This window comes from Carettochelys insculpta, chromosome 14 (genome assembly GCF_033958435.1).
Source record: "Carettochelys insculpta isolate YL-2023 chromosome 14, ASM3395843v1, whole genome shotgun sequence".
Classification (NCBI taxonomy): Eukaryota; Metazoa; Chordata; order Testudines; family Carettochelyidae; genus Carettochelys; species Carettochelys insculpta.
This window is the reverse complement of record NC_134150.1, coordinates 36,852,245-36,861,788: the sequence shown is the minus strand read 5'-3', so window position 1 is coordinate 36,861,788 and position 9,544 is coordinate 36,852,245. Positions and strand designations below refer to the sequence as shown.

At 44.2% G+C, this 9,544-nt stretch overlaps 1 protein-coding gene across 1 annotated transcript in view; it reads right to left on the bottom strand.

The window, feature by feature from the left end:
- Positions 1-2,689: 2,689 nt before the first annotated feature.
- The window catches only part of CDH13 (cadherin 13), an 876,776-nt gene continuing 869,921 nt past the window's right edge, over positions 2,690-9,544 (bottom strand). Inside the window, exon 14 of the mRNA XM_075008353.1 lies at positions 2,690-9,027. Coding sequence (XP_074864454.1) covers positions 9,020-9,027 — 8 coding nt within the window. The 3' untranslated portion in view covers positions 2,690-9,019. The remainder of the gene's footprint in view (positions 9,028-9,544) is intronic.

Here is a 9,544-nt window from a genome sequence, read left to right as displayed (position 1 = left end):
GCTGCATCTGCGATGACGCAGAGGGGCATGGTGGTGTCCCCCACAGGGATCTCCCGCTGGGGGATGTAGGTCCCCGCCACCAGCCGGCGGCACAGGCCCGAGTTCCGGAAAACCCGGGCGTCGTGGATGCTGCCAGGCCAGCCCACATAAATGTCCAGGAAACGGCCCTGGCTGTCCAACAAGGCCTGGAGGACCACTGTGTGGTAGCTCTTCTGGTTGATGTAACATCCTCCACTGTGCACTGGGGCGCGGATGGGGATGTGAGTCCCATCCAGAGCCCCGAAGCAATTGGGAAAGCCCAGCGTGGCAAAGCCCGCGATGGTGGCATCTGGGTCCCCCCAGCCTCACGAGCTTGTGGAGGAGCATGGCGTTGATGGCGCGCACCACCTGCAGGGGAAGCACATGGGAGAGCACCAATGAGGGGTGAGCAGGGTGTGCGTGGCCCTCCCCTGCCAGGGCCCCCCTGCCCTGCCAGGGCTGCCTCCCCCCACTCCCCTCCGTGGGTCCTCTTACCTCCATGAGGACAGCCCCAACGGTGGCCTTGCTGACGCCAAACTGCTGTCCCATGGACCCATAGCTGTCTGGAGTGGCCAGCTTCCAGACAGCGATGCCGACCCGTTTCTCCACCGGGAGGGCACGCCGCATGGCAGTGTCCTGGTGCCTAATTGCGGGGGTGAGCCACTGGCACAGCTCCATAAATGTCTGCCAGCTCATCCTAAACTTCCTGAGCCAGCGGTCGTCGTCCCACTCCCCAAGCACCAGCCGCTCCCACCAGTTGGTGCTGGTGGGGTAGTTCCACAGCCAGTGGCGTGAGGCGGGGCGGGGGGGGTGGTCGGGGTGCTGCAGGGTTGGGGGTTGAGTCCTCCTCCCCTGCGGGCCGCTCCTCCTCCTGTGTGGCAAGGATGTGCTCAGCTGCCTCCCGCATGCGAGCCCTGCTCCTGCAGGGGCGGCTGGGTGGACCTCTGGCTGCTGCTGTTGCTGCTGCTGCTGCTGGGGGGGTCCATGACTGCGTCGCCCGAGGTCTGCGTGCCTATGGCTCTGCAGACTGCGTGCTGTGCAGGCTGAGTGTGTCTGGGAGGGGCCCTTTAAGGGAGCGGCTAGCTGTTGCCCCGGAAGCGCTAGCCCGCCCGGTGACCCTGTCTGCAGCTGTGCCTGGCACCCCTATTTCGATGTCTGCTACTTTGGCATGTAGACGTTCCCTCGCTGCACCTATTTCGATGTGGTGCTGCGCAACATCGATGTTGAACATCGACGTTGCCAGCCCTGGAGGACATGTAGATGTTATTCATCGAAATAGCCTATTTCGATGGCTCCACATCGATATAGGCTTCACGTGTAGACGTAGCTTAAATGAGCTGATGCACACCACTTTCCCTGTGGTATGTAGTCTGGTGTGAGGTCTCTGGCCTTCTTCCACTCAGTAGGCCCTCCTGGTCCCACTCTATGGACAACAAATACCCAGGACACCATTTTGGGAGGGCAGCAGCTGTGCACACCACGATGTCGTTTGCACCTCTCCCCGTTCCCCTATCAGCGAGTGAGAGCAAGTACACAGAGTGTGAGTCACTCCTTTAGCCCCTCCCCGCAGTAGCCAGGTGTGAGAGGAATGAACACAGGTGTGTACTTTTCCCTCGCTCTCTCGCAGCCTGTCAGGGGACTACAATACACACAGTTGCTATGCCTTCCCTTCCCTCTCAAATGGCATCCGTGTAACCAGCCCAATTTATTTTCTTACTCAAAACACCCGAGGAGGCTTTTCAAGGACCGGCCAGCATTTCCCCAGTGGGGAGGTTGAAGTGGGCCAGATAGAAAATGGCAGGGGCTGATGCCATGATGCCACACCCTTTCCTGTGCCCCCCGCCCACCCCACCCCCCCTCCAAGTCCCTGACCAAGTTGGCGGCTTAAAACCAGCTCCCCCCAGTGTGGAGCCAGGCCTGCCAAAAGCGGGTCAGAGGGCACAAATGAGAAAGTCAGCCCCAAGCCCAGCCTTTCAAAGGGGCCCAAAACTCTAGCTCCCACTGCAAAAGTAGCAGTGGTGGTGGCTGGAGCACTGGGCTTCTTTGAATTGCTGTGGAAGTGCCTCTCCAGCTGTAGGGTAGTGGGGGCAGCACTGATATACCTAGCAGTGTTGAGGGCTGAATGGCCTTGGCCCCACCCCTTCTGCCGTTGGCCACTCCCCTTCTGGGGGGCAGAACTGGGCCCCTGTTTCAGGTCTCATGGCAACACCCAGTGGCAGTACGCAGCACACCAGCTACTTGCAGCTGGTAAGAGCTAGCAGGGTGGAAGGATCAGGCTTCAGGGCCAGCAAAGCTGTGGAGGAACAGCAACCACACACAGGGGCTTGAGCGAGTTCCTTCTTCTCTGCTGCTGGAGCTGGGTTCCTGGCCGGTAGCTGCCACTCTGGCCCCTCTGCTTCAGTGCTGGGCAGCAGGAAAGCGGCAGTGGCTACCGGTGAGGGGGGCGGGTTGGTGTGGTAAGGCAAAGTCTGGGATACCTATAGTCCTGGCAAGCCTTCACCGAGTGTTGCCTCTGAGAAGCCTGGTCTAGTTCAGTGTGATGTGCATCCAGACCCCGTGTCACCCATAAAAGGGTGAATATACAGCGTGATCATGCCTACCCCCCCTCCCTTTGTGTAACGTTGATTCAGGAAGGTCTTAAGCCCAGACAAAGGGATAAAAGCCCAGACATCTTTTATTTGAGCATTTCACAAATAAATTATAAGTTTCTTTGCAACCACATCATAAATCAAAACGTTTATTTACACCTCAGAAACAGCAAGCAATTCAGCAACTAGGGCCTAAAGGAATCATTCACTCGAAAAGTAGCTGAATGAAAGATTCAAACCCTAACAAAAGAACAAACAAAAAAACCCTCTTTTTGTCCCCTTGCTCGAACTTTAACAAAAAGATAATCATTTAAAAATAAGGCCTGATGATGACTGAAGGAGGCTGAGTTCATTATGGGGAAATGTGATGATACAAGTTACCATTTGATATTTCAATTAAACGCATAGCAGGTCTGTACTGACTTTGTCACCCTACAAACATTCATTGTACAATCAGACTCCTTGGACAGGGCACATATCCATGCTCATATATGCAGTGTTTCCATAGATTACATTAATTTAACCTCAAAACATCACAGAATCATAGACTACTAGAATTGGAAGGGACCCCAAGAGTTTATGGAATCCAGGCCCCTGAGCTCACAGCAGACCCAAGTACCATCCAGATCATCCCAAACAGACATGTATCTAACCTGCTCTTAAATAGCTCCACTGATGAAATACATAATCAAATGCAGTAACTTATGAATGCAGAGGAGAAGGCTAATGTTTAGCGGCTGAGGCTAACCTTTGCACTATAGTCATCCTGCTGGTATCAGAGAAAGTTAGGCTGCTTCCTGTGTCCTCCTTCACACTGCTCCTGATTTGCAGGTCCATAGAAAACTAAAACAAAAGGTGTTGTCAAATGCATATAACCAAATTATATAAAGCAATGTGAAAAGAGAGAGACAGAAGGGGTAAGAGCCGAGTGTGGCTTAAATCAATACAACATCAGAGGTGGGAATAAACTGTTTATTTTTCGGCAGTTTGGGTTGACCATGCATAACCCTTGCCTCTGCTTGAGTTGTGTGTTCATCCATAATTCATCGAATTTCACTGCTTATTCCAAATCTCCATGCTGTGTAAGCTCGCCCCCCCATGTATGTGTGTATCTTTATACACACACACATAGCATAGAAATAGCAATTGTGCAACTAGAAACTTTCACTGAGAATTTGTGTATTCATTCCTTTGTCCATTGAAAGAGGTCGTCATAACTTGTGGCTTGGTAAAGTAGTAAGAGCAATGAGCTATAAATTTTATACAGTGAAATAGTTATCTGTATCTGCTTCACATGGACTATAACTATAACTTTGTCTTCTGAAATAGTTTACATGGGAACCTCAAGATTACAAATCACCAAGAATTAAATGGCAAGAATTTTTTTTTTTTTTTGGCAATGGGGAAGGTGTTGCTGCCTTTGGGAGATGTAGCACTAGGGTAGCAGAAGTTTCTACAGGGGAACACACACACACACACTCTCTCTCTCTCTCTCTCTCTCTCTCTCTCAGACCTGCTATTGACAAGTTGATGCTATTTGTATTGTCGTTCATCTGTTATTCATCCTTTTCATATGAATTATCTGAACACATTTGTTAGGAACATGGCTTTCAGCCCAACAATAACTATGTGACCTGAGTACAAAACTCTTCTGTGGGATCAAATGGCTAAGTGTATTGGTGGCAACAGAGGGTGAACATTAGCTATCATGGTGCTTTAGAAAAAAGAGTGATGCAAAGAAATGACTAGAGGTATAATACACAGGCTTCTCTTTTTCTGTAATTGCAAAATAAAGCATTTAAAGGGTAGGTCTAAACATCAAACAGTATAACAGCTGCCATTCCAGTTCTGAAATAACCTAATGAACACAATGCAACCACTATTTCAAAATAATGGAAGGCTTATTTTGAAACTGGTAAACTCCCTTCTATGAGGAATACCACCTATTCTGAAATTGAATAGGGGCTGTGTAGTCAGGGAATAGGGGCTATTCTGGAATAACTAATCTGAACTAATTTTGCTGTGTAGACGTCCAAAATAAGCTCTATTGTGTGTAGACACACTATTTCAGAATACTTTATTTTTATTCTGGGGCTCCTCTGTAGTGTAGACATTTTATTCTGAAATAGCTTATTTTTGGATCAATGACACCGGAATAAGCTATTCTGGAATAACTTATCTGTGTAGACATACCCAAACTAGGTGACCTATTAACAGATTGAAAAATCCTTAATTTAATAAATGAGCATGTGTTACAGTGGCCCCTATTTTAAATGAGCACCCAAGAGACAAACAAGACTTACTTGATTAGAAGCTGAGTTTATTCTAAATAACAATTAAACAAAATGCTGCTAACGATCTTAGAAATATTTCATAGGGATCAATGAAGGAAGTGAATCTTTTAAGCTATGGCTAGATTGCTGAGAACTGCTGGCAAAAGTTTGGTTAGGAGAGGCTTTTCTGACATGTGGCCCATTCACATAGGGCCAAAAGTTGGAAACCCCCACCCCCTCTGTCAAGACATATGCTCTTCCTCATGGAACAAGGTGTACAGGGATGGCAACAGAAGGCTCCCTACTGGCAGATCTCTTCTGACAGATATACAGTCTGGACGCGTGCTCTGTCAACAAAACTTCTGTTGACAGAAGTTTTGTCGACAGGAGCCTGAAGTCTAGACACAGCCTTAGAATTCCTTAAGTTCAAGACACACTAGATCAAGTATTTCCCAAGTCTTATGGCAAATTACGTTACTTTACTATTTACAGTACGCTGATAAAAAATGTGTTGCCTGATGAGATGAAATAGCTCAAGCTATAGGGACTTATGGAGAAGAGACTGATTTTTCATTTTTTTAAAAAAAATCCTCAATAACGCCAGTGACTAGAGTTACTCCTGATTTACCCAGGTGGAAATGGGCTGAGAATCTGGCTCCATGGATATATTACCAAAATATTGTTCCACTGTAATATAATTCTTATTTGACACCCACCATGAAATTAAGCTGGCTTTCTTTTGTTCTGATCTTCTTACCGTCAGTTAGTGAACATAATGCACATTAATATACGTACATAGCCGTAATGCGAGCACGTTCATGCAGTGTATTGACAGTGTTTCTTTTAGCGAGCACACTGAAAATGACACATCTACTCTGCTAATCAACACCAGTCTTTGATTAATAACTGTCATATTGGATTCCTGTTTTACCAGAAAATATGGGGTTTGGAAATGAAATGAGTTATACCAGTGCAGTTTGGGGTATGCTTCAAAATGAAACTGATTAAATTCAGTGTCTTTCAAAATACAGACAACTTTGCATATGTTGCACATACATACAGAGAGAGAAATAAATGTCATAGGAACAAAAATAGCTAAGTCAAAATAACGGATGGATGATTAAAATCAGCAAGATAGACCTGACGAAATTTCAGACTTAATCCAGCAAACAAAGGAAATGTAAAAGTTCCGCAGTTCTGTCTTTCTGATTTCTTCTGATGTCTCATGACATAAAATGCTCCCAAATTATTCCAGTTCCTGAGTTGCAGGAATTGAGATCATCTTGGGCCTTTTCCCTCATGTAATGTGGGGCCCATAAGTTTTAACAGGACGTCTCACTTGAATAAGGCTGTAAAATTTGGCCTATTGGGTTTCTTGGTAGGTCTTCTTGGTAAAATATGGGCAGTGACGAAGTGAGAAAGAAACATTAAGAAGGCAGCTATATCTTCTCTTTTTGTGCCAAGGATGCCCAACTGTTAGCTCAGGCTGGAGCCCTTGGACATATGGACAGGAGAAAGTAGGGGTCGAGGTTGCAAAAAATCCCTGTTATTTTGCATGAGACAACCACTGACAACCACCCTTTGAAAAGGTCAAGAGACTGCAATATTATTGGAGTGGTTATTCTATACTCTGGACTCTTGATTGCACAGACATGTGGTAGGCAACTGGCTTTACTCAGCAGCGTGTTGCTAGGACAGATTTAAGCAAAAGTTTTGTTCCTGGATTTGGCTCCCTTTAGGAGGCTCCACAGTGTGTAGGGAATCCTTGGTTGGAACAAAAAGCAGGGTGAACTTCACATAACCTCTCACGCACAGCGCTGTGAAATCAGTGGGAGTTTCTGCACTGAGAGCTTTCGAATGATGCCCATAGGCTAGGGGAGGAAGGAGCTCATTAGGAAGGGAAAAAACATTTCAGACCAGGCACTTCCTGTTCAAAGGTCTGCAGTTGTCTCATGAATCTTTCTGAACACTTTGTCAGAAGAACCTTCCATTGACCTCCAAGGACTGCTTTGGCAACTCAAACATCTAGGATGTGTTGTGGGAGAAAACAAAACAAACAAACAAACAAGGTCAGTGAGAATTTTTCCTGGGTGAGGACTTTATGATTTAAGCTCTCAGAGAAAACCAGCTTTTTGTATCAAGACGGTTTATATCTTATCAAGAAATTTACAAATTTCGGGAAGTCCACAACACAAGCTAACTCTTTTGCTGTCATCATTATTAATTAATATTATTTTAATTAAAAAGGACCTGTTGTAATATTTGGTATAATACAGGAAGTCAGAGAAAAGCTATTGTACAGCAATTTTTCACCACCAGTACACATTTAATATTTAGCATAATATCATGAAAAAAATAAATGTGTGTTTGGAATTTATTTTTTATACTTCCAAAAAAGCTTTCATATTGAAACATATACATGATGTGGAAGGGATGCATATAATCTCACCAGCGTAATGACAATATACAGTATGATCCTTAAGTACTGTAAAAATGCTAACCGAAAACACAGTTGTGAAGAGCTATTGCATAAGAAAGCATTGTTGATTAAACTTGAAATAAGCAAGTTTATTAAAATAATCTAAGACACTTACCTTACCCTAGTTACTGGCAAGCTCTAGTACAGTCTGTTGCTAGTATTTGTGTGTGTGTTAATTTTATAAAAAATTTGGTGTGAGCTTTGATGGATCATTTACAGTTTATTAACAGGATGCTCATCTTGATACAATCAGAAGATTTTTGTTTACCTTACATGCTCACAGAATAAAAAAATGATTAATAGTCATACATAATGGACACCTTTTAATTCCATGTTTGCAAACAAGTGTGGCTATTTCACACACACAGAGACATGATCTTGTTACTTTGAATTGAAAACAGTTTGTACATGTATATGTATGTGTGCATATATATATATATATATATATATATATATACTCAAACTATAAATATGAATATATATATATATATAGGAATATATTTATATAATAGGGCATCTGTTTTCCTCACTGTTCTTGGGGATGTCAATGAGAGTTGCATGGCAGTAGAGAGAGAACAGGACTTCGTGGTCTGGGAGTCAAAATAGAGATAATCAATGCATCTGAGAAATCCACTAGTCTCATAGACCTTCTAACACGTAAAAGTCTACCTGCCTGATTGCCCCTGCAGATCAGGCACTGAGAAGTTTAAAATGTCATCCATTGCACCAGCAAACAATTATCTGCAGGAGTAAACATACTGGCTGGGTTCAGGTCCCTTTAAAGTCAGGCCAGGAATAGCCTAGTATTCTAGATAATGACCCAGAGTGTATTTGCATTAATTGCTTTCTGAAGCTTCTTTGTGCTACTGTCATTGTAATGTGGAGTGAAAAGATGCTTCCACTGCTGCCTTATCAGTTCCACCTGTGTCTGAAGGAAAGAAATCTTGATCGGAAACTGGGGGGTTGGGACTTGGCATCTCCTGTTCACTGGGCCGAAGTTAAAAGAAGTGATGTTGTGGAGGACTGGCCTGGCACAGCTCGCACCACTGACATGACAGTTTTAACGATATAGTTGCAGATCCTTTTGTCTTTTGTATGGATGCTGTCATATAAACAGCCTACACAATGGGTTTACCTATGATATAACTCATCTGTGGCTCTGCTACTCTGCCCATTCCTTCCAAATTTCAGACATATGTCTCATAAAAGCTAAACCTATTGTTTCTCTCTTCTCTGTATATAAATATATATATATATATGTACACACATACATTCATACATATACAAATACCAACCCACAGACAGTTTTTGAACAGTTGAATAGCAACAAGTCAACAGATATTAAAAAATGAAGTTGTTCTCTATTCAGCTCCCAGACGGTCAAGTTGAGATGTCAGGGTCTTTTAACATTCAGTGAAAATTCGCATAAACCTTGCATCTTGCAAGAGAAATCCATTATGGAACAATAGTAAGGGCAGAGGTTGTCAAACACTGACGTACAGTCAGATAGACTAAGTGAGGTTGCAAATTAAACTGAATCTGGAGCAACTGAGGCCTAGTAGTGAAGAACAGTAACTGTAAACTGTGATCTTCAGATCTGATGTTTTCTTTTTCTTGTTGTCATGGCAACTCGGTAGGTCAGCTTCAAATGTCAGGAGTTCTTACAGACCTAGGTGATGGGAAACGTGTGTGGTTATTACTGAGCAGATCACCACATTCTTTAACTATTCCTAAAGGGAAAATACATTAAGTTATTTACAGGGTTGCATACATGTTATTAAACAATTGCAGCTAACTCACCCTGGTTCAGAAGCAATTACTGGAAGACTGGATTCTACAGGAGCAATCCCCGAAATGACTTTTTAGGCATTTAAGGGTCTTTACCAGTGGTCTGAGCTCCAAACAGGAACTCTTGTGACCTGATCCTCTTGTACCTTGCACATTAGTCAATTACACCTGTGTGACGTGAGATAAAATACCAACGAATACTCTATATTCAACCGATGGACATTGTGGGGAAAACAGGCAACTTTTTAAAGACTATTACTTTTTAAAATAATAGTCTAATTAATGCTGTATGCTTCCTGCGCACCGTGGCCTGGAGTGGCTGCTCCATTGATTATATGGTAGAAAAGTGGCAATCAAGGACACAGAAATAAAAAGTACACCTCTTAGTGTTCCTATCT